This window comes from Physcomitrium patens, chromosome 22 (assembly GCF_059467195.1).
Source record: "Physcomitrium patens ecotype Gransden chromosome 22, ASM5946719v1, whole genome shotgun sequence".
Taxonomy (NCBI): Eukaryota; Viridiplantae; Streptophyta; class Bryopsida; order Funariales; family Funariaceae; genus Physcomitrium; species Physcomitrium patens.
Genome location: NC_143431.1, coordinates 5780276 through 5803740, shown reverse-complemented (window position 1 = coordinate 5803740; position 23465 = coordinate 5780276). Strand labels below are relative to the sequence as shown.

The 23465-nt window shown below is 35.9% G+C and overlaps 2 protein-coding genes and 1 long non-coding RNA gene across 7 annotated transcripts; 2 read left to right on the top strand and 1 right to left on the bottom strand.

Moving 5' to 3' along the window:
- Positions 1-243: 243 nt before the first annotated feature.
- Positions 244-11064, top strand: LOC112274701 (ABC transporter G family member 31). 2 transcript variants are annotated; one of them, XM_024504384.3, is made up of 24 exons: positions 244-997; positions 1385-1505; positions 1636-1724; positions 2008-2092; positions 2731-2890; positions 3198-3274; positions 3379-3523; positions 3908-4209; positions 4421-4702; positions 4906-5222; positions 5520-5680; positions 5952-6055; positions 6321-6477; positions 6633-6764; positions 7034-7203; positions 7395-7727; positions 7960-8250; positions 8431-8514; positions 8702-8835; positions 8956-9183; positions 9369-9540; positions 9839-9926; positions 10108-10274; positions 10444-11064. In XM_024504384.3, the coding sequence occupies exons 1-24, from the start codon at positions 648-650 to the stop codon at positions 10711-10713; spliced, it is 4419 nt and encodes a 1472-aa protein (XP_024360152.1). In that variant the 5' UTR covers positions 244-647; the 3' UTR covers positions 10714-11064. The 2 variants fall into 2 exon arrangements, with proteins under 2 accessions (XP_024360152.1, XP_024360153.1); XM_024504385.3 differs by having other exon boundaries at positions 257-997; positions 10180-10274.
- A 2463-nt stretch (positions 11065-13527) lies between these two features.
- LOC112274703 (calmodulin-binding receptor-like cytoplasmic kinase 3) lies at positions 13528-18306 on the bottom strand. Of its 4 annotated transcripts, none has more exons than XR_016499941.1 (7): positions 17383-18306; positions 16606-16814; positions 16286-16457; positions 15872-15964; positions 15348-15649; positions 14093-14831; positions 13528-13919 (listed from the first exon to the last, which is right to left on the bottom strand). XR_016499941.1 is itself a non-coding variant. In XM_024504390.3 (6 exons), the coding sequence occupies exons 1-6, from the start codon at positions 17462-17464 to the stop codon at positions 14481-14483; spliced, it is 1209 nt and encodes a 402-aa protein (XP_024360158.1). In that variant the 5' UTR covers positions 17465-18267; the 3' UTR covers positions 13528-14480. The 4 variants fall into 4 exon arrangements, 1 of the variants encoding a protein (XP_024360158.1); XR_016499942.1 differs by having other exon boundaries at positions 13528-13841; positions 17383-18175; XR_016499943.1 differs by having other exon boundaries at positions 16292-16457; positions 17383-18061.
- Positions 18307-18895: 589 nt separating this feature from the next.
- Positions 18896-19320, top strand: LOC149986625 (uncharacterized). Its single transcript, XR_016499944.1, has 2 exons — positions 18896-19022; positions 19275-19320. It is a non-coding gene; the product is annotated as an uncharacterized LOC149986625 (long non-coding RNA).
- Positions 19321-23465: the final 4145 nt, after the last annotated feature.

Sequence of the window (23465 nt, the reverse complement as noted above, 5' to 3'; positions counted from 1 at the left end):
CCGACGAGCCTACTTAGAAAGGACTCACATTCCAGAGCGAAGATCTGCGTCTCGTGAAGGACGAGGCGAGGTTTCATTTACATGTCAGGAAAGCGGCTCGCGAACTGCAACTTCGGCACACACGGCACGGCGAGAATGGCTGCTGGTAAAGTAACGATAGTGAGATGCGGATTGGCCTCCATCCCCCTTTGAACTCCTCTGTCACCATGTCACCTTTTCCCTGGACCGAACGAATTCACCTTTTGCACGAGAGAGAACTCGAAGGGGGAATCTCGGTCCCCGCCTATTGTTGTCTACTTCGCTGTCACTCCTGCTTCTTCTGCCACCCCTTCGAATTTTAATTGACGTGAGGGTTGTGTTGCTGCGATGTTTCCTCTGCAGTTTCTCGTGGACTCGCCTTGTCGAGATTTCAGGAGATGCATGGTCTTCTTCGTCAGATGTTGCCTCTGAAATGCTGTCCGGAATCGGTTGCGTTCTTGGTATAAATTAGGAGTCTGGCACTGTGATTGTAGAGTCAAGAAAGCGTTCATTGTAGAGGTCTGCACAGGTGGCGGATGTCGTGGAAGTCCACGAAGGAATTGAGAGGTGGAAGTCGTAATTCAGGAGTGCAGGAAGTGAATTGAAGGAGCTGGTGCGAGGATTAGGAGATGGCAGAATCTACAGTTCCCGAAGGGGACATTTGGTTTGAAAAAAAGCATGGAGGGTCGAGGAAGTGGTCCGATACCGGGAGCGGTCGCGTTCCCTTTCAAAGTTCTAGCAGTCATCGTCGGGACACGGACGATGAACAGGAGCTAGAATGGGCTGCGCTTGAGAAGTTACCTACATACCACCGCCTGCGAACCGCAATTCTTGATGCTGAAGGGCAAGAGGCCCGTGGAATAACTGATGTGAGGCGCCTAGGTAAAGGACAGAGAGCAAGTCTCGTTGAAAAGGCTTTGGCTACTGGCGAACAGGATAATGAGCGTTTTCTTCTGAAGGTCAAGGAACGTCTTCACAGGTTAGGACAATGACTCTCAGTTTCTTCAGTGTTGAGGATTTTTTTGGTATGTCCAGTTTAATTATTACAACAGCACGCATCTGGTGACGAATTATTGAGATTATGTCGATCACATATAATCAACGAATCAAATCTGTATAGACTTCGGGTCTTTTGAAAATTTCGTCAAATATATTCTGGACAAGCTCACGTTGAGAAATGGTTATGAATTTAGAATTTCTTGTAAGGCTCGGGATGAAGTTATGGTACAAAGCTTCCTTCTAGACATGAGTGAGTACTTTCAGATTTTCGAAGGAAATGTTTAGTACAGCGAATACATTCCGTTTGCAGACAAGAGTATCATTTTCTTAGTATCATTTTCTCACTGCCTGTTATTTGTATCTTCAGAGTGGGCATACAATTGCCTTCAGTTGAAGTTCGATTTGAAGATTTGTTTGTGAACGCGGATGTCTATGTCGGAAGTCGGGCGTTGCCAAGTTTAACCAATTTCACGCGAAATATTGTGGAGGTATCTGGTTTCTTGGTTTATTTTCGCAGAATTTTGCTTATGCTTTGCAATTTTCAGCGCAGATTAAGCCGAGGAAGAGTTCTAAGGTTTCTGACTACCTGATGTCCCATTCGCTTCTGCTTCTATGCAGGGTCTGCTGTCTTTTTGTCATGTTTTACCACCGAATAAGCGAGACTTGCCGATTTTGCATGATGTCAGTGGCATCATTAGACCTGGCAGGTACAGATACAGTTTTTGTTCGTTACACATCTCGGTTACAGGACTTAGGGGACAAATAATCTTTTCATTTGTTATTGCCATGCTGAGACCATTCTCTTTGTAGTATATTCCAATGCAGCATTCTAATATTTTGCGCTGTGTCTCAACTGCATTGACTCAATGAGTTGGGAAGCATATTCTTCTTTGATACTCGATAGAATGTGTAAGACTGGCTGTTGCTGCATACAATTCCTTTTCCTTATTCTGATATATTAATTTCAAATGGTATTTTCTCTGTTTTTAGGATGACTCTACTACTAGGACCTCCAGGTGCTGGCAAGACAACATTGCTACTAGCTCTGGCTGGGAAGCTTAACAAATCCTTGAGGGTAAGTTGCAGCCGAACATATTTATTTTCCGACTCCGTTCTCGAATTACTTACGCTGTCAATTCTGTTTAGATATCTGAAGACGCGTTTTCGACGTTCCATAATCTACGAACCTATAGAGTTCAAAAGAGTGAATGAAAAACTGACAACAGGTTTTAATTAGTCTATTAGATTATTTCAACGGCTGCTTTTTGTGCCAACTGGTTGCACATGCTACAACCTAGTGTGCTTTGCCTCATTAGTCAGTTGAATCTTGCCATGTAGAAGTGAAGATTCTATCGCGGGTGCAAGAACCAGAACGACTCTTGTAGCATACTTTTGTTCTCTAAAGACGAAATAGTCTCACAGCTTTCTTACCAAGAGATCAATTAAGAGCAGAGGAATACTTGGGGTGATTCTTGAGTTTTTTGTGGGAGTTGTCACATATTTGCACAGATAGAATGGTAGCATTGAAGAATAATATGGTTGAGCTGTCCTTACCAAGTTGATTGAGGTTAATTAATATACCAGTTGCATGTTCTTTCAGTTCCGGTTGTAAATTTACAATTTGTAACGGTAAGTGATTTTTATAATTCGAATGTGTTGTCACCGTGCCGAAACTTTATATGAAGCACTCATTTTGAACTCCTTGCAATGCAGACATCGGGCAGGATAACCTACAATGGACATACTTTTGATGAATTCGTTGCTCAAAGAACGTCATCATACATTAGCCAAACTGACAACCACATTGGGGAGCTTACTGTAAGAGAAACGTTGGATTTTGCAGCACGATGTCAGGGTGTTGGCTACAAATACGGTCCGTGCTCATCACTTGATTATTCTGGAACTTTGAAGTTGGGACCTAGTGCTGCAGAAGCGTTCCTTGAGATTATGTGCTTAAGTGTCACCATATTCGATGTTGACAACTGGGCTGAATTTATCAACGCTATTCTTCAACGCTTAGTTTGTAGCCTGAAACAACCTCGTGCTGCAACATTCTGCTGCATTTTGTGCTTCAAGTGTCTTCAATTTTCCGCATTCCGTTTTAACAATATCATGGATTCAATCATGAACTTGACGACTAAAGTCTTGAAGAGATCCTTGTTGTCGTCGCGGTTTTGTAGATATGCTTCTGGAGCTTGCTCGTCGTGAGAAGGAAGCCAACATTCGTCCTGATCCAGATATAGATGCTTACATGAAGGTGAGCTTAACCTTTTGTTCATGATAGGCTGCAGTATTTTGGATTGAGTGTTTCTTCAGATTGTAAAACTGAATTATTCATACTTGGCATGTTCGTCTTATTAGGCTACTGCTGTTGAGGGGAAGAAACATAGTCTGTCAACAGATTACATCATGAAGATTCTGGGCCTTGAAACATGTGCCGACACTGTTGTTGGCAATGAAATGCTTCGTGGTATTTCCGGAGGACAAAAGAAACGTGTGACAACAGGTAAAGCAACCATGAACATGAAGTTGTCTTATCACTGTTCAACAATTATTTTTTTTGTTAATATGCGAGCCAGCGTAAGCATGTTGGTGTTAGTTTCGACTCAACGAATGAATTTCCTGGCTGTTTGAGTTTGCGTGTACTCCATATCCTGTGATTCCTTTGAGATCTTTGAAGTTCTTCATTCTAAGGTAGCGTTTGTCGTTCGAAGAAAAACATCTGAAATTTGATAATTTGAAAGTCTCTCATGAGACTTAGCTTAGTGTTACGAGTTATTAGCAGATGCTACAGTGGGACGTTGCATCGAGTGTCTTGGCAAGCATTCAGTAATCATTAAATTGTTCAGCACAGTGTGCTTCCCTTAATATGGAGTAATTTTTCATGCAGGTGAGATGGTGGTTGGTCCAAAGAAGACTTTGTTCATGGATGAAATTTCCACTGGTTTGGACAGCTCAACTACGTTCCAGATTGTGAAATGCACCCGAAATTTTGTGCATCTGATGGACGGGACTGTTTTAATGGCTCTCCTTCAGCCTGCACCAGAGACCTTTGAGTTGTTTGACGATATTTGTTTACTAGCTGAAGGTCACATTGTTTATCTTGGGCCAAGAGAAGATATATTAGAGTTTTTCGAGTCCGTTGGGTTCAAACTGCCGCCTCGAAAAGGAGTTGCAGATTTCCTTCAAGAGGTAATGTTGACCAGATTTCTAATTCAGTTATAATTGAAAAGTCATATATTAACATTAATATTTATTTTGTTTTATTTTAGTTAAGTTTTAGATTTTTCAGGTCATTATGCTAAACATGATTGGTCAGCCCTGAATGATGAGGTCATATTGGAAAGAATGACCTCAACTAGCGTTCTACGGTTATTGATTTTAGACGCGATGAAGTGTGCAGGTCACGTCGAAGAAGGATCAGGAACAGTATTGGCACGACGAACGAAGGCCGTATCGATATATACCTGTGGCTGAAATTGCAGACGCATTTAGAGATTATCGTGTTGGCAAGGAGTTGGAAGAGCAACTTGCCACACCTTTCGACAAATCTCAAAGCCATCCAGCAGCTCTTGTTGAATCTAAATTTGCATTATCCAAATGGGATCTCTTTAAAGCCTGTTTAGAGAGGGAGCTGTTGCTCATCAAGCGCAATAGGTTCTTATACATATTCCGAACCTGTCAGGTGAGGATTCTTGACTCGAATCTTGGTCCCTTCTGCATTACCTAGATATGGCCTATATATTGCCTCGCGTGTTCGTGTTCAGGGAATGTGAGTCAACATCCTCATCAATAGAACCTATACCTGTTTTCAACTTGGGGTTGTCAACTAACAAACTCGGGAAATGACAATGTAAGTCTGACTGAAAACATTGTCCTATGTTGTAGGTGGCCTTTGTAGCACTCCTTGCTTCAACTCTTTTTTTCCGAACAGAGTTGCATCCAAGCAATGAATTATACGGGACACTGTATCTGAGCACACTCTTCTTTGCACTTGTGCACATGATGTTCAACGGGTTTTCAGAAATGTCCATCACTGTGGCAAGACTACCTGTTTTCTACAAGCAACGGGATAACCTCTTCTACCCCGGTTGGGCATTTTCGGTTCCTAGCTTTATATTGCGTCTACCTTACTCAGTGATTGAATCACTGATATGGTCATGTATCGTCTACTACATTATAGGGCTCACCCCAGAGGCGGGCAGGTGCCAATTCTACGCCCTTCATATTGCAGTAGCAACTCTTTTGCTGTTTGTAGATGAGTATTTATCTTGTGACTTGCTTATCCTTGTTTGTCTGTACAATTTTGAAGATCCATGTCTCTTGCTACGCGTTGTGAAGTGTTTCTAGTTTCTTTTTGTGCATGTTTTTGTAAATCCCAGTATGTTTGTATGTACATTATTTTTAACGGGGTTCCAAACTGAAGATGCCTTATCTCGAGGTTTTTTTTCTTTTTTCTTTTTTCTTAACTGGATTGATAAAAGATCGGTAAATATTGGCAGATTCTTTCGTTACATACTACTACTATTCCTTATGCACCAAATGGCAATCGCTCTTTTCCGACTCATAGGCGCACTAGGTCGCAGTATGGTGATTGCTAATACGTTTGGTTCATTTGCCCTGGTGGTTGTATTTGTACTGGGAGGCTTCATTCTCGCAAAGCGTAAGTTGCTTATTTCTGTGGAAAATATTTCATTGTCTGGTTCATTTGTATTCACTCAAGTTGAATACATTAGCTATATTCAGTAAGTGGATTGAGGTTGTCATTGGTTTTGGATTTGAATAATCTCTGAAAGGATTTCCCAGGTATATTTCCACCCAGCAGCTAATTCTCAAGATGGGAGTGCCTGCATCTAAAATAAAATTTACTGCCTGACCGAGAACTTAATTTTATTTCTTGATTCCATCTGATGATATTGTTACTCATGATGCAGAAAGCATACATCCTTGGTGGATATGGGGGTATTGGATTTCTCCTCTCTCTTATGCACAAAATGCAATTGCCGTTAACGAGTTTCTTGCCCCTCGATGGCAAAAGGTCAGTGTTGTCATTTTAGATAATTACTTTGTAGGGTTTCAGGCGTGCGCCTTGGAGTTGTGAGAATGTTTTTGTTCTTGAGAAACATATTCCACAGTATGCGTGTTGTTACCACTCCCTCTTTGGTTCGACCCACATTAAAGTATTTCGAATTTCACTCGTGCATTCCATTTGCACAAATGGGGACAGAAGCGATTGTTGTTTCTGTAATATGTTAATTCGTTTCAGTGTTTTGTAACATTCTTCGATTTTGATGGTGTTGCAGCTTAGCCAACTCACAGGACAACCACTGTATTTGAGCATCCTAAAGAGTCGGGGGATACATACTCGATGGTACTGGTATTGGATTGGTCTTGCCGCTCTTGTCGGTTATATCGTGCTTTTCAATATATTGGTGACCTTCGCTTTACAGCATTTGAGCCGTAAGTGAATCATTTCAGTTCCTTGCACATTCATATTCGACTATTTGTTTTGGTAAAGCATTTTTCAGAAATTGAAAGAACATCTTTTAGCCTCTCAAGTCTTTCTTTGTGCGATGACATTAAATTATTAACATGGATCTTTTGATGTTGAGCAGCCATTGGCAAGCCTCAAGCCACGGTGGCTGAGGATACTATCAAAGAAAAAATTGAAGGACGTGCAATTTCTTCTAGAAGGAAGAGTTTGAGTAGGCGTGACGGTAATTCAGGTCACAATGGCCATCAATCAGGTGAGTAAGAGAAGCTCGTCTTTTCAAAAACTTAGGAATAGTTCTTTTAGAACCACTCCAGTGCAGATTCCCTACACCACACACCAAGTATATTGAATGAACCTAAAATGGATGTAAGTCATTTATTTGACACATTCATGACATACACACAAAGCCACTTTTCAGTTTTTCACTTCACCTCGAAATATTTCTAAATTCGGATTTAATAGTGGACATGAAAAGGAGGTTTTAGACAAGTACTAACAATTTATTTTTCCATTTTCCATCAGTGCAAATGAAAGAATTTTCTCATGAGCATCATGATGGTGTACCTCCTGAAACGGCAGTTGATATTACAACTCTTAAGAAAGGAAACCAGGGAAGGAAAGGGATGATCCTGCCTTTCGAACCTTTGGCGTTGACTTTCCACAACGTCAATTACTATGTTGATATGCCCTCTGTAAGTACATACTTTTCAGCTCCAATTTGCCACAGGATGGTCTGACAGCATGATCTATTACGTTGATTCGTGTGACCACGTAGCCGACACTCTTCACCCGAACTAACAAAGGGGGGGAATGAAGAATTTTTTGTAGCCAATGGATCCCGTTGAAGCAAAAAATCATCAATGAGTTCAAATGTGTTGTGCAGAATATGAAAGGCCAAGGAGTTACTTCTGACAGGCTCCAGCTGCTACGGAATGTAAGTGGAGCGTTCAGGCCTGGTGTACTGACTGCGCTAATGGGTGTATCTGGAGCGGGAAAGACTACGCTAATGGACGTCCTTGCTGGAAGGAAAACGGGAGGATACATTGAAGGAGACATAAGGGTGTCTGGGTATCCCAAGATTCAGGAAACATTTGCACGTATATCAGGCTATGTAGAGCAGACCGATATTCATTCTCCACAAGTGACCGTTTACGAATCATTAGCATACTCATCTTGGCTTCGGCTACCTAAGGACGTTGATCCTGAAACTCGAAAGGTGAGTAGAACTTCCTTTGCTCTTCCATTTTTGTTCTGTAAACTAAAACGCAATTTTCTATGAGTTCATGACCCTCCAATTAAAAACTATTTTATGACTTAAACGGTATTATTCTTTCTTGTAACCTGTTCATACAAGCCAATGTACATTATCAATGTCATCAACTTCTGTCTATCGAATTCATTGGTCACTACTGACAAAAAGTTGAATTCATTGTGCTTTACTCATACAGTTCTTCGTGGAGGAAGTCATGGAGTTGGTCGAGTTGAACAGCTTAAGACAATCTCTTGTAGGACTCCCTGGTAGCACTGGACTTTCGACAGAACAACGGAAGCGCCTGACTATTGCCGTTGAACTAGTTGCCAACCCGTCCATTATCTTTATGGATGAACCTACGTCAGGATTGGATGCCCGTGCAGCAGCAATCGTAATGCGCACTGTTCGAAACACAGTGGATACAGGGAGGACAGTCGTTTGCACCATTCATCAGCCTAGCATAGACATTTTTGAGGCATTTGATGAGGTATTTTTTTCTCGTTTATAATACATTTCGTTTTAGATCTTACTCTGTTTGATGATGTGCGATTCTCCAATATCGACTTCGTGTATGTCCACCACACTGTAGATAAATTCCATTACCTTGTTTTTTCATGCTGATGAGGTGCTTTAACGGCATTATATTTTTTTTTACTACTGCCTGCAGCTTCTACTTTTGAAACGTGGTGGACAAACAGTGTACGCTGGGCAACTTGGTCCACAATCAAAAAAATTGGTTGAATACTTCCAGGTACTAGTCGATAATCTGTTGCAAGTGTAAAACGATTTGGGTCATTTAAGATTACTTATTTTTGGTTTTTACTGATGACATGTTCCAAATGTGTTCTACAATATCATTTGGGAGCTATTTCCAATACCATGTTATCGGATAGCAGTGATTGTTGAATTTATTCGTGCAATTTGTTCTTATGGAGTAGGCCATTGAGGGAACTCCTCCCATCAAAGAAGGGTATAATCCAGCTACATGGATGCTGGAAGTCACAACTTCAGGAGAAGAGTTGCGCACTGGCAAAGATTTTGCAGACATCTACAGAGATTCGAATCTGTTTCGGTATGGAATACGTACTTCGTCTGTTGAATTTTAAATAACATAGTAAAGTTTACGCATGATATGAGAATTTTTTTTGAGAATTTGTATTAATTCATAGCTCGGTCGGCATGTACCCTGTAGGCAAAATGAAGAGATGATAACGAGGTTAAGTGTCCCCAAAGCTGGATCTCATGACCTCGAGTTCTCGACTCAATTCTCACGATCTTCTTGGACACAGTTCAAAGCGTGTTTATGGAAGCAAAACTTGACATATTGGCGCAGTCCTTATTATAACGCTGTGCGCTTTTTCTTCACAGCCATCTGTGCATTGATCTTTGGGTCAGTTTTTTGGAGTCTCGGCTCGAGGAGGTAAATAATCACCACAAATTGTATAATGCGCCGGATGCTTTCTGCCCCTAGTTGAACTGGAACAAACGCGAACATAAGCAACGTCAAAATCTGAATTCTAATGTCCACATCGACTTCAGCATTTTTTTTCTATTTTTGAAAATATACGTCTTAAAACTGAAGTAAATTTGTAATATGTTTTTCAGGGATACACAACAGGATATCTTTAACGTTATGGGGGCGTTATATGCTGCTGTATTATTTTTGGGAGTAAACAACGCTTCCAGTGTGCAACCTATTGTAGCAGTGGAGAGATCAGTATTTTACAGGGAACGGGCAGCTGGCATGTATTCACCCTTGCCTTATGCCTTTGCGCAGGTATGTTTGGCCGTGGCTCAACGGTCTAATTTAACTCATCATTATTTTGTTAATTCCAGCGTAATAAATTTATTTAAATGGGTGAAATTAGATTGAATTATACAAAAAAAATTGTAAGAATTTGTTGTTTTAACGTATCTTTCGTTAGCTACCACTATTTTGCGCAACCTTTGGCAGCGTATGTTTTCATGGTTGAAGGTATTTATTTCAGTCTATGTTTGCAACACCTGAATTCTGTGAACACCAGGCTTTAATTATTTGCTTTTTACAGTAAAATTCGATGTGCATCTTTGTACAGGGTCTAATTGAAATTCCTTACATTCTGGCTCAAACTTTACTATATGGGCTCATTACATACTCAATGATCCAGTTCGAATGGACTGCAGGTAAGAGCAATTTCGCCAAGATGATCTTTTATTCGCTGTTTTTTATAATCTCCGCACTTCAATCGTCAATTATCTCGAAGTCAGATTTATTTTACATTGTCTGAATGACAACAGTTTCGTATTTGAGCAAATTTAAATTTCGCAAAACTTTCTAATCCTAATATTTTTGTGGTTTTTGCAGCCAAGTTTTTTTGGTATCTCTTGTTCATGTTCTTGACGTTCTTGTATTTCACATTTTACGGGATGATGGCAGTTGGTTTGACACCCTCACAGCAGTTAGCAGCTGTCATTTCATCTGCGTTTTACTCCATCTGGAATCTCTTCTCTGGGTTTCTAATTCCCCGTCCTGTGAGTGTCAACCACATTTATCTTCAAATGGTTTTGTATATAACAGCATTAAAGGAGCCTTATGTAGGATTTGATTCAATTTATTACCAGTTCCTCTGTTCTCTTGTACGTATGCCTCAACAGATTCATATACAGCAGCTTAATAACGAATAACTGGTTGTCTATGCAGAGTATGCCGGTGTGGTGGTTCTGGTATTATTATCTAAGTCCTGTGGCATGGACTCTCTATGGTCTAATTGTGTCACAACTTGGTGATGTTACTACGACCTTCGAGGCCCCGGGTTTCACCAACTCCAGTGTGCAAGATTACCTGCATTCTTATTTCGGCTACAAACACTCCATGGTTGGAGTTTGTGCTGCTGTTCTGATAGGTTTCTGTGCTGTCTTCTGGCTTGTATTTGCGTTCTCCATCAAGTTCCTTAACTTCCAGCGACGTTAGTTGTGCGTTACAGAGGTACTACCCATCCTTTGTAGACAAATAAGATGCAGCAAAATTTTAATGATTTGGAAAGCATTACCAATCTATTGAGGAATCTAACCCTCACGGAAGTGCAGTGGTACAGCCTGCTCAAGTCCAGCAAGTTTTCGATTTTTTTAGCTACGACGTTTTATTCTCTCTTGTATATGGCAGTGTAGATACATTTCAGTAGATTTTAGTGAGGAAGGAGTTCCCGCTGATGAAATTCATGATGATCTGTAAAACCATACTTGCAACTATGCCTTTCATGGCAAATGATGTTGTTAAGATGTACGTTATGAAACGGTGAATGAATCTACAATTGGAAATTCATTTGGGTGTGATGTGTTAACCATTGAAATTTACATATAACTATTGATGTAATCATTTTAATATAACTCATTATAATAGTTTTTTCAAATCAAAATTCTAAATTAAAATTTGACATTTTTTAAGAAGTGACTTGACTTTTTGTACTAAATGGTTTATTTTTTAAAAACTAATCACCCATAAGAAATCTTTAAGGTTATATTTTAATAATTATTTTTAATTTATGTCTAAAATAACATGCTTCTAATATCATTATTTCCATTTTATAATGTTGTAATCTTCTTACTATATACAATATAAAATATCAAAGCATATTTTATATTATTATATTTCTTTAAAACATTTATCAAATATTTTAGATGAAAGTCCACCTCCATTGTTTAATATTGGTACTTTATTATTATATTCTAATTTCTTCTCCTCACCACTTCAAACATCTTAAACTTCTCATAGTACTTACTTTTAGCCTTGAGAATGTCTCATCACATATAAATCTAAACAAACCTCTTAAAAGACAATATATTCATGCTCAATACAAAATAAGAAAAGAATCCAAGTGAGATGAGAAATATTGTTATGAAACAAAAATTAATTAGAATGGTTATTGCCAAATACAAAGATATTAAAGTATTTTAAATTAAGATTATATTTATAGTATTTTCTATTTGACTAACTAATATAGACATTTATAGTTTTTTTTAAAGAAATATCAATTTTTAAATTATTTTATTCTAACATATATGATTAAATAATTTTTTTAAATAAATGATATTTTGCGATCTCCAAACAAAAGTTTCAGATTAAAAAAATGATTTTTTTTGAAATGCAGACATATTAAAAACATTTTTAAATATTATCTTGTTCTTTCTATTCTTCATTTCAACTCCCACATTAATAAAATTTATGTTCAAGGTTTCAACTATACCATTATTTTTTATGTAAAATACATTTTTGTAAAAGATCATATACTTTGTGGTTATTATCAATTATCTATTTGAATATAAAAATAATGTATTTTTATACCAAAACATGTATTAAAGAAATTTCTTTTACTCAATTGTAATATTAATAAAATATTAATGTGATATTAATATTAATAACTTTGTGATTTAGGACTTCTTTCTTTTTACCTAACTACTTCATTATACAATATTATTATAACATATGACTGTAAAATTCTTCATGAATATGAACTTCAATGCATCAATCAAGTTTTTATAAGAATTTGGCAAATCTATGAACAAAAGCATCCATGACCATGAGTTGATTTACAAGGGCCTTGATTATATTGATCCAAATCAATGTACCTTTGCTTTCTTCTATTTTGTATGCAAAGAACTTGTATTTAAAATAAAATAAAAAAAATAAAAAATAAAAAAAATGAGAATTAGCTCTTATCCTCATAAATATTACAAACTATTCTCTATGATTTTGCAAACCCCTTACAACAAATTTTCGTGTCTTTATAGTACTATGAAAAGCTTGTGACATTTACAATTTCTTAAAATTTGTTCAGAAATGTTCAGAAAATAAAAAAAAAAAAAAAAAAAAAAAAATCATATATATATATATATATATATATATATCATCTTGAATTCCAATAGGTAATTGTTCTGTGCACCAAATTTGTTAAAGATTGTCACATTATACTTTTTAATTGAAGTTATCTTCTTTAGAGGACATTACTTCCCTGCATCAAAATATCAATTTTAGACTTTGAGGTAGTTTCTCTATAAGGCTTCAATTCTCCCACTTAAAAATCAAGCTTCAAAGTTATACTAAAAGATATAATATGCACCTCCGTACTTCAATGTTACACTAAAGCACATAATATGCACCTGTATGGTTCAGAAGCTATCATAACATTTGAAGCTAGGTTACCATTCTTCAACAGAACTAAATCCAATCCATAATCGTGAGAGATAATAAATGTTTGGGAAGCTTTTCGTATTCGCAGGCCCATGTGACCAGCTCTGAATGCTCAGCAATGCATTGAAACATTCCGCTCAAATGTATAATTGCATTAATTGGATCCGAATCAAGTTGCCAAAATTGTTCGATGTTGCAGCCTCACCCTATTCAGTGGACTACAAATAAAGCTTCGTCTTGACTCAAGGGACTCTCTTGGTGCTGGATCTAAGAATTTTCAAGAGATTCAACTCGGCTTGTGACTACTAATATTTCTTAAGTTCAAGGACTGCATTTGATTCCAGCACTTCAAATAATTAAATTTTTGGAGATAAAATGTTTACATAATGCATACTTAAGACAGTGATTAGACACAAAAATCCCAAAAGAAGATACTGATCTAAAAGTTCATTGAAGAGTACTGCACACCTGACACCACTGCCTAGTGAATCTCTTTGGTTGCACCTCACTGGATTCATAAGTAGTCAGAAATTTAAATTCGTATTCATATATCTTAGCACGTAAATCAGACTGAGGGCATTTATCACTTACGCTTCGGAAAATAAAATTAGGTCTCAGAAATACCCAATTTTAGAATATGTACATGAAACATATATAGATCAATTTGTGCTACTGGGCAATTACTCGACAATCTACAATACTCGAGTCTGAAACCAAGTAGTAAAAAATGGCGGATATATCCTGAAATACCGTAACAAACTGTCTTAATCTTGGCTCTGGGAACTGACACCCCTGCCAGAATTCGGCGAAAAAGGGGAGACAAACCTTTGACGCGGAACATCAAAAGTACCAGCATGGTTTTGTCTAAAACCTGGTCCCTCCAAACCAATGTCCGGAATCGTACCTGAGCCCTTAGAAGAGATCAGAAGAAAAATTGATTAGAGCGAAAATTATCCCTGAACCTTGGTCTTCTTCACAACATTGCCTCCCTGTCACAGAACATGCCGCGCGAATACACTTTGAATGTATTACAACTTCCAACTATGCAAGAGAAGCCATCGTGGCAGATGCGGCTCGCGTGACTTGCTAACAACGAGAATCAATCTGATCAATACGCAAATTTGATGGTTCAATAGGGTTGAAGAAGTCCAACGAGATATACCTCAAGTCTGTCATCTTCTGATTCACGAAGCGTGAAGAATCCGATCCATTCAGAGGCATGAACCGTCACACTGAGAGCCATGGCATTTAGCGCTCGTCATAAACGATACTCTGAGAGTCCAAATAAAGTAAATATTCGGCAGGTTAGAGCTGGACCTGCTTTCAGGGTACGGTAAACAGCCAGTTTTAATCAAAACAAAAAGGTATTTTTTAAGTTCGGCAATTCTCAGATTGTCTGACTGGGGATATGAAGGGATTGGGTACTGGAACTGTAAGCCGAGACATAGCCGAACCCCCGTAAGCTTCTCAAGAAGCCCTCTGAGCTTTTCGTTGACGTGATGCCCCTCTTTCTTCGTAATCCCCGTGTTTGTTTGATTATCAAATGTTGCTCAGCCCAAGTGACTTCTGTGATACTCTTCTGAGCGCCTGTTTGTTCGAGAATTACCATGCGGCCGACGGCTCTCCCGTGGAGTGTGGCTGCCATTCTCGTAATAGTCACCATATTCTGGTCCTGCCTCAGAACCTTCTTGTTGCCGATCTTTGATCAACTGGTATTTTCTCCTAATATCCCACAACTTCTCCTTGACCTCTCTCATGTTCGGACGGTCGTGCTTCGTGGGTGCTGAGCAATCAAAGGCAAGATCAAAAATACATTCAAGAATACTGAAGTCAGCCTGTGTTACTTGCAGATTTGGATCAACAATGACCCTTAGCCTTCCCTCCAAATATTGTTTGAACGCCTGAAAATCAGCACGTAATCATCTCAGAAAGCTGAATGGGAATAAAACAATTAAGAGCACGACTGAAAACAATCCATATCAATCAGCTAAGACCTGGAATAAGTCCAGCCATGAGATCATCCCCTTCCGTTAACCCCGTTCAAGTGCACGGGAGCTAAAATCCATAACAATGCGCCTGAGCAGGAGAAACGGCACTTAAATATCCGAGAACTAATAACTTTGTTCTTCAGCACAATAATTTCCCACAGAAATGAAGAAAGCAAGGTTCCACCTTCACCTACAAATAGCTCTAACTAGCGGCAATAGCATGAACTAGGTTAGTTTGAGGTACAACGACATTCGAGCTTACTGTGTACCTGCAATTACCTATTCAGTTTCGATTTGAAAGGAAGGATGCACGGATTTCCAAATCATATTAGATCAGCAGAACCACTCAATGTTCAAAACGTCGTACAGTAGTCCAAAACATTTAATGTAGAAAAATTACTGAACTATACGAGAGGAAAGAGATGTTACCCATCGCACGGTTACACGCTCATCACTGGGACGAGTCAACTCTATGGGGCGCCTCCCAGTGAAAAGTTCCACCAGCAGTATGCCAAAAGAATATACATCACTTTTGACATTCAGCTGATACGTTGTCAAGTATTCAGGGTCCAAATACCCTGCGGTGCCCTTAACCTGGGTGGAAACATGTGTAGCGCCTTCTTCTCCCGATGGACCAGCTCGAGAAAAACCAAAATCCGCAACCTTAGCGCGAAAGGTATCAGTGATTAAAATGTTTGAAGACTTGACATCTCTATGTATTATAGGTTTGTCTGCAAATGCCAAACAACGGCAACCATGAACAAGTGTTAACTACTGCCAAAGCCCTAACTGATTTTTCACATCCCATCTTGTAATTTAAGACAAAATTGTCAAGGTTTTTACAACCCCAAAACTGAGCTAATGTCCCCCCCCCCCCCCGATACCTGCGGGTACTTGTCAACATTGGAAGGAAAGAGTCCGTGACCAAATCACCCACGTCAAAGATCAATTACCAGTGTAGTAGTGAAGGTATGCAAGAGCCTGAGCAACATCGATGGCGATGTTAAGGCGAGTGCTCATGTCCAGAATAACCCCATGTCCTTGACCTGCATTAACTCACCCATTGCCTCTTACAAATGATAATCTAAAGCATAGACATACTACCAGCAGTTGTAGGCACGTAGCTTCTAACGACAAAATTCTAAGCATAATCATCTGAAGCTGGTTGCAATGAACCACCCCATGGTCAAGAAAAGAAAACATTTTATTCGACTAATCAATGTCCTTGTATACCTGCAACATAGATGCATCAAAGTATAAAAGCGTGGCAACTATGTCCTTCACGTTGTAATACAGTAGTAATTGAATAGATAAGACCTTAAATTACTTCGATAAAAACGACTCAACATAAATATAGAATCTCCAACCTGTACCATCGAGATGATTCCTGAGGTTTCCATTCGGCACAAACTCAGTCACAAGAAGCCGCTCATTTTGGTCCTCCAAAGAGGCTATCAGCCTCACCAAATTCAGGTGCTCCACTTGAGCAAGTATATCAACTTCAGTCTGAAATTCTCTGTCTCTTGCCTCAAATGCATCCTGGTACCCGAGAGTGTCATGTCATTAAGAGTCTTACGCATAACATAAAAACGTAAGAAACATTCAGCTAAATTCAATCAACACCATCTCGGCAAAACCCACAATCCACAGCTTAGAAATGCATCCGGATTCCCTGAGCTCGTTTTACCTTCTTGGCTCGCTTGATAGCCAGCGTTGTACCATCCCTGAGCCTTCCTTGGTAAACTGCTCCAAAATAACCTTCTCCAATCTTATGACTATCAGAAAAGTTACCAGTAATTCTGTTCAATTCAGCCATTGTAAAATTCACGGTAGGCTTTCCTGGCTGAAATCCATTAGGGGAAAAAGGAACATTGGTTGGATGCTGAGAAGTTACATCTGCGAAAGTAAACCGTTTCCATCATTAAACATACCACTTTCATTTACAAGCACTCAAAAACAAGTAGAGCAACATAGTCCTCAAATGCACAGAAACGTCATCAGTTTGAAACGTTCAATCACAAGTTTTTATGTATTTATGTGTGTGTGTGTGTGTGTGTGTATGTGTATGTGTGTTCGCACACACTTTAAAAATAATAAATAAATAAATAAACTGATTTCATGAACAGAGCGATAATGGGCTTGTTGACATTGCTAATACAGGTTCAGGAATTCACAGATGAGGTTTGTGTTCTCAAAGGCCAACAATATCAGTTAGACTCAAAATCCTACTGCACATCCAACTGTCAAGAGCATGCACCGTTCGTAAATGCTTGTGAGAATAACATCCAAAACTGCATCCACAATCGTATGACGTGATTGTGTAGCTCAGAGTAGGTTGCCGACTGTATTAAACAAGACGATCAATTCAATCCCGAATACCTCATAATGACGAAATAAACCTGAGAGAAATCAAGACGATCCCAACTTCTGAAAAGCGACAATCAAGGAAACACTTAAGTCTTACCTGCGTCATGCATCACTTTGGTGGGTTTGCACCCATTCGGCGAGTCTTTGTGTCTCCTACGCAAGCACGCCATGCAATCCATCGGAAAAGATGCCACAAATACACACCTCCGAGAGGTCTTTCGCTCTACTCCCCCAAAACAACAAATAATTCCTGCCTCACACAAAACCTCCGGATTTAAACTCCAAGGGCGTGTCGACGTCACCTGGGACCTCCCCACCACTCCCTCTAGCCTTCAACCAGTCAAACAGAATTCATCCTATTCCCAAAGAACCGGCGCTTAAATCGAATAAGCTGATCGACAGTATAAAAAAAAAAAAACACCCCGCAACATCAGAGCATGTGCACCTCAAACTCTGGCACATCCCTAGTACTCAATTCTCCACAGACGTACCACCACTTAAACCTCTCAAAATCGCCTCCGCATCAAACAAACCCCACAAAACACCGCCCATTCAACACAATCCCTCGACAAATCCACATAACCCACCTCCCTTGATCTGAATCTCACTCAATCCTACGACTCGCCCCGCCTCTTTGGCACCCCACAAATCTCACACACAACCTCCGAATAAACCCACATCGGCTCCTCCCGAATCACTCCTAAAAGAGTCGAAAGGAAAGGAAAAAAAAAAAAAAAAAAAAAAAAACTGGCGGTAGCAGACAATCTAAGAGACGAGACAGCGAGACCAAAATTCAGTGAGGCAGGGCAGGGAAAAGGGCTAATAGCGCAAAGGGAGGGGTTCAGGGTGGTAGTGAAGAATGAGAGAGTAGTAGTGTGGGTAAGGAAGCAGCAAGTCTGACGCATGATGCTGAATCGGGGGGACACTCCCAAACAAAACAAAACCCACAAACACAAACAGGCCACCCCGAGGAACTCTGCGTCGAAGGTGCCACCACAGCGACGCCAGGGCCAGGGCCACAGCAAAGCAAAGCAAGGCAGCACCGCAGTAGGGCAGGGCCACAAAGAGGAAGGAAAGGGTCAGTCAGTCAGTTCTAAAAGCTCAAGTGCCCCTGCCCGTCCTGCCAGCCTGGCTGGCTGGCTGCCCGCCTCCGTTGGGTCTACTGGCTCCTACTCGCTCTCTCAGCCTTCATAATAATGTTATTATTCTTATTACTATATAAGAACTGGACATGCATATCTACTTGTATATGTATAAAAATAAAATGGTGTCTGACTGTTGCCTGTCCACAATCATCCTTGATTGGTTGAGGTTGTTAGCACCATTTAAAATCTGTGATTGGCACCAAATAAAATCAGTGTTCCTTGTGTTACTAGTACTCACAACACAAGTATCCACAGAATTACCATTTCTTTGAAAGTGGCACTCACAATGAATAGTTTTGGCTCTTTGTTGGATTTTTAAACTCTCAGCACCAAATTGTTGCAGGCTTACATTGCCCATGAACCCACACAGGAGTCTTTGGAGCACCAAGAACACTAGGAACACATGGAACATGTGCAAATTCTATTCTCTGAGGACATGGAGCTCAAGGAGCAACAGTTTGAAAAGTTCTATTACATATATTGTACATGTGTGTATGTATGTATAATTTGGACCTTCCATTTTGGAGAATTAATTCATTAGAAGAATAAAATATGAAGCCTTCTCTTCAAAAATGTGATGTTAACAAAACTAGTAACCTTCTTCACTCCTTATCTCATTTTTTGTGAATATGTGGAACACCCATTTTGAAGATTGTAACAAAAAAAATTAAAGATTGGAATTAAAAATGAATATATAATCCCCAATAATTTATTTTATAAAATCTACAGCCAATATTTTAATAGCACACAAATGATTAAGTAGCTAAATGAGTTTGACAAGCATTCAGCTTGCTAAATGAGTTCCTTCTAGTGCATATATATATATATATATATTTATTCATAGGGAAAAGAGATGAATTGAAAGAAAAGGAGTATGGGGTGCAAAGAAATGCAATGAAGATATATTGGAAGAAAGTTAGGTGATGGTTTTGAGATCTTTCTGGTTTTTCTATAATATATGAAATTCCACATGTGTATTCATAGAATATGTGGAGCAAGGCACAGCACATTATTGCATCATTAATATCAATTGACTACACAATAAAAATTAACTTTTGATCTGAAGGATTGTTATGAATTTTCTGTTGAGAATACCTGCTCAGAGAGATGTGCATCACTAATACCAAGAACTTTAATAATAAATGCAAAATGAAAGTGATGACAAGATATTGCCCATGCTTCACTCCTTGTCAAGAATATTCCTTTAAAATGAATTAAATAAAATTTGTGAGGTTTCGAATCTTTACAAATAGAATGATTGTCTTTCTCATTAATAATGATATCAGTAAATTGAACTGCATGATACTATAAATTTATTATGATGACATGTACATTAAAAAGCATTGATCTCTTAAAAAAACACACATAATTATCAATCATTTGTTTTTGTGTTTTGCCGCAAAATTAGGTGTTGATATGAAGTCGTTTTTTAGAATTGAAATCCAATTATATTATATGTGATGATTTAAATGTCGTTAAGGTATAAAGTTTAAAAATTAAATCATTGTTTTCTATACATTTATCAATTCTGGTGATTGTTCATCTATGAATATTATTATTTCCAATAAAATATTATCAAATATGTTAGAATTTTAACAATTATTTTGGTTTATCTTCAGAATATTTAAAACTATAATTTATAAATCAAGTAATATTTTAGAATCATAAATCAAGTCAAGTAAAAAACATTATTCAAATGTCATTATAAAAAGATATTGAAAAATAGGTGTTAATTATTTTTAAATTAATTATTTTTCAGTAATAAAAATCAAACTATATTTATAATTAAAATTTGAAATAAAATTTATCATTATACATAAAATAATATTATGATTAATGACTTAATGTATCAAAAAACAATTTATTTTTCAAGGCTTAATAATATAAAAGAAAATGAAGACACTAATTAATCATATTATTTTGGATAATCATGGTTAAAAGATTACATAATTAAATAAATTATAAATCTTTTAAAAAATTATTCACCATAGCTTCTATTTTATGCTATCTATTTTTTCTAAAATTAATATTAAGATACTAGAGGTAGAAATTAAGTTTTTTTTTTTTAGTTTTTTAATTCTTAAATATATTAAAAAATTAAGTACGTAAATTATGTCTAAGAAACTTATAAATTTTTATGTAGATTTTATTAAGATAATCATAAATTATTTAAATATTAGTAAAAAAATCGTGATTTTATGGTACCTTTTTTTACAAAAAACACATCATTTTAAAATTAGTTAGAAATGTTTTCAATAATAAAACACTTCTTATTTTTTGTTAGGTTAATAAATTTATAATATAATATTTAATGCATACATTCTAAAGCTATACAAAATAGTAAAAATCCAAAAAAATAAATTAATAAATATATATATATATATATATATATACATAATGATATTGTACTACATATTGTGTTGTTTGAAAATAGGCCAAGCACTTGGCTATAGAAGATAGAGTTGAATTTGCAACTATCCAACATCCTAATGAGTTTTGATCCAGCTCAAGATATTTTAATGCCAATATAAAGTGCTTAAAAAAACTCTTCTTAATAACCACAAGCATATATAAATTCCAATTGCTTTGTCATTTTTATCATTTTGTAACTTCAAAATTCTCTTACAAATCCTAACCCTAATGAACAAGTTTTAGCAAGACATAACTCTTAATTTGATTATTCAAGTGGTGTGAAAAATTTTACAGAAATACTTATCTAAAACTTCTATACTTTCACAAAAATTCGGCCCAATCTAGCTCACAAAATGAGTGAAAAAGCCTAAATATCACATTGATGTCTCTTGGGTACCAACTTAAGAGTTGATGACGAAATTCTAGCTGCACCATCCCTTTTAATAATCCTTAACATCCGCTCAAAATTAGTTTGTAGTTAACCATCAAGTCTTCTAACCATATACCAGATTTTTTCTCATTTCAACTGATAGATATTGAGATACTGCAAAAAATCTAGTTATATTATAGGAATGATAAAGTAAGAGCAAACAAATGCCATCCAAGGATCCAAAAATTGCACAATTTATTTTATTTTTAAATTTTTTATTGGTTTTCATTGATCTCAAATCTAGTTATAGAAAAATAAATTCAAAAGTTACATTTTTTTTTCTTCATAATGGTTAGTATGAGTGGATAAATTCAGTAAAATTCTAGGTTTATTTAACTTTTTCTTATAATTATGTCAAATATTTATTTATTAATAACTTCTTTCTCGATTTTTGGCGCATAAAATATTATATTGTAACAAAATTATTGAGATTTGTATCTTTGATACCATTAAATCAAAAGTCAAAAAATCATGCAAAAGAAATTTAAAAACTATATTATATATATTTATATCACTTTTTGAAAAAAACAATATATACAAAACGATTTTTTTCTTAAAGAATATATTTTTTTTGAGTTAATTATTAATAACGTTTGATGCAAATATCAAAAAAACTAGTATTTTTGAGATCAATTCATTCAATAAATTTAGACCTTTTAAAACAAATTTATAAAAAAAAAACTATTGAATTAAAAATATTATAATAATTATACTCCTAAAAATAGAATATTTTAATGAATAAAATATCTTAATAGAATATAAATTCATTGAATGTTTTTATTTTTTTTATTTTATAAAATTGTCATATTATGATAAATTTGTTAATTAAAAATCTTTCAAAAATGAAATCTTTTAGTTTTATTAAAATATTTAAATTTCCCACCTTTTTTTTTTCTTATTATATTTTTTTCTTTTTTCTTTATTTCTTTTATCTTCTGAAGTTTTTTTATGTAGATAAAGAGCTATCTTTAACATGTGGTACTAATTATATGATTCTTAAATTCAATAAATAAATTAGATATTGTATTATTTACATATATATTTTTATGAATATTCATATCTTAAAAACTTAAAAAATATATATACATGTATATTAAAACTAAATACAAACTATGGTCCAATATTGTAAAGAATATTGCAAATGTGTTTAACTTTTATTTAATCCAGTTTTAAAGTAAACTTTAAAGTTTTTTATTATAATTTATAATCAAGAATGTAAATTAAAATATCTATATTTATTTAAATATATAAATATTTTTTTAAAAGTAGTTCTTAAGTCATAGGTGTTATTCTAAAAAAAAATCAGAACAAAACAGAAAATAAATACAGCATGATTAAATATTAAATTGTATTGTAAAACACATTTAAAGTAGTAATTATAATTATTTATTCATTTTATGTATGTTTATAATATATACTAAAATTTTATTATAAAAACATTAGTACCTTTATTTAAAATAGTTACAAAGTTATGGAATTAGAATATATAAAGAAATGCTTGCATACTTCTAACAAAGGTTTAGTTGAATCTAAAATAAATAAATACATAATACTCTACAATGGAATTATAATATATTTAATAAGCTATATAATTTTTAACTCAAACTAGCACAAAAAAAAAATATCAATTCACAACACAAATGTATTTAAAGTTATTTGTAGAGTATATGTATAACATATTCAATAATTTTAAATATATTTTGTGACCATAAAATAATATCTTATATTATTTTATTAAAATAATTAAATATATTTTTAATATCAAAACATTGGAACTCAAATTATTCCTAAACCATTTTAATATTAATCATGGCTCCATTTTAAAAAAAATTAAAATTTTTGATTTAAGAATAAATCAATAATATATTTATAAATATTTAATATATATATATATATATATATCTAGGGGAATGAAAAATATGGTAATCATGATGAATGTGGTTGGTTTTTATTATTTGTAGATCCAATAGTGGGAAAATGAATCTAAAGGTCATTATTTTTTTTAATACTTGGTTAGGATGGATGGATTGATTTAGTAAAAAATTTGATCTTTGTGTGTGTGTGTGTATATATGTCTATGTATGTATGTATAAATAATAATAAAACATATATTTGGCATTAATAAAATATTCAACTTTAATTAATTTACTACTATTAAATAACATTCAAAGCATTAATTGTGATATTAATTCT

Excerpts from the sequence above, each read along its gene's own strand:
- LOC112274701 (XM_024504384.3), top strand. The coding sequence starts at position 648 with ATGGCAGAATCTACAGTTCCCGAAGGGGACATTTGGTTTGAAAAAAAG. Across the intron at positions 4,703-4,905 it reads ACATATTCCGAACCTGTCAG|GTGGCCTTTGTAGCACTCCT; the intron begins GTGAGGATTCTT and ends CCTATGTTGTAG. Across the intron at positions 9,541-9,838 it reads TGCCTTATGCCTTTGCGCAG|GGTCTAATTGAAATTCCTTA; the intron begins GTATGTTTGGCC and ends ATCTTTGTACAG.
- LOC112274703 (XM_024504390.3), bottom strand. The coding sequence starts at position 17,464 with ATGGATTGCATGGCGTGCTTGCGTAGGAGACACAAAGACTCGCCGAAT. Across the intron at positions 16,458-16,605 it reads CTATCAAGCGAGCCAAGAAG|GATGCATTTGAGGCAAGAGA; the intron begins GTAAAACGAGCT and ends CTCGGGTACCAG. Across the intron at positions 15,650-15,871 it reads ATACCTTCACTACTACACTG|ACAAACCTATAATACATAGA; the intron begins GTAATTGATCTT and ends TGGCATTTGCAG.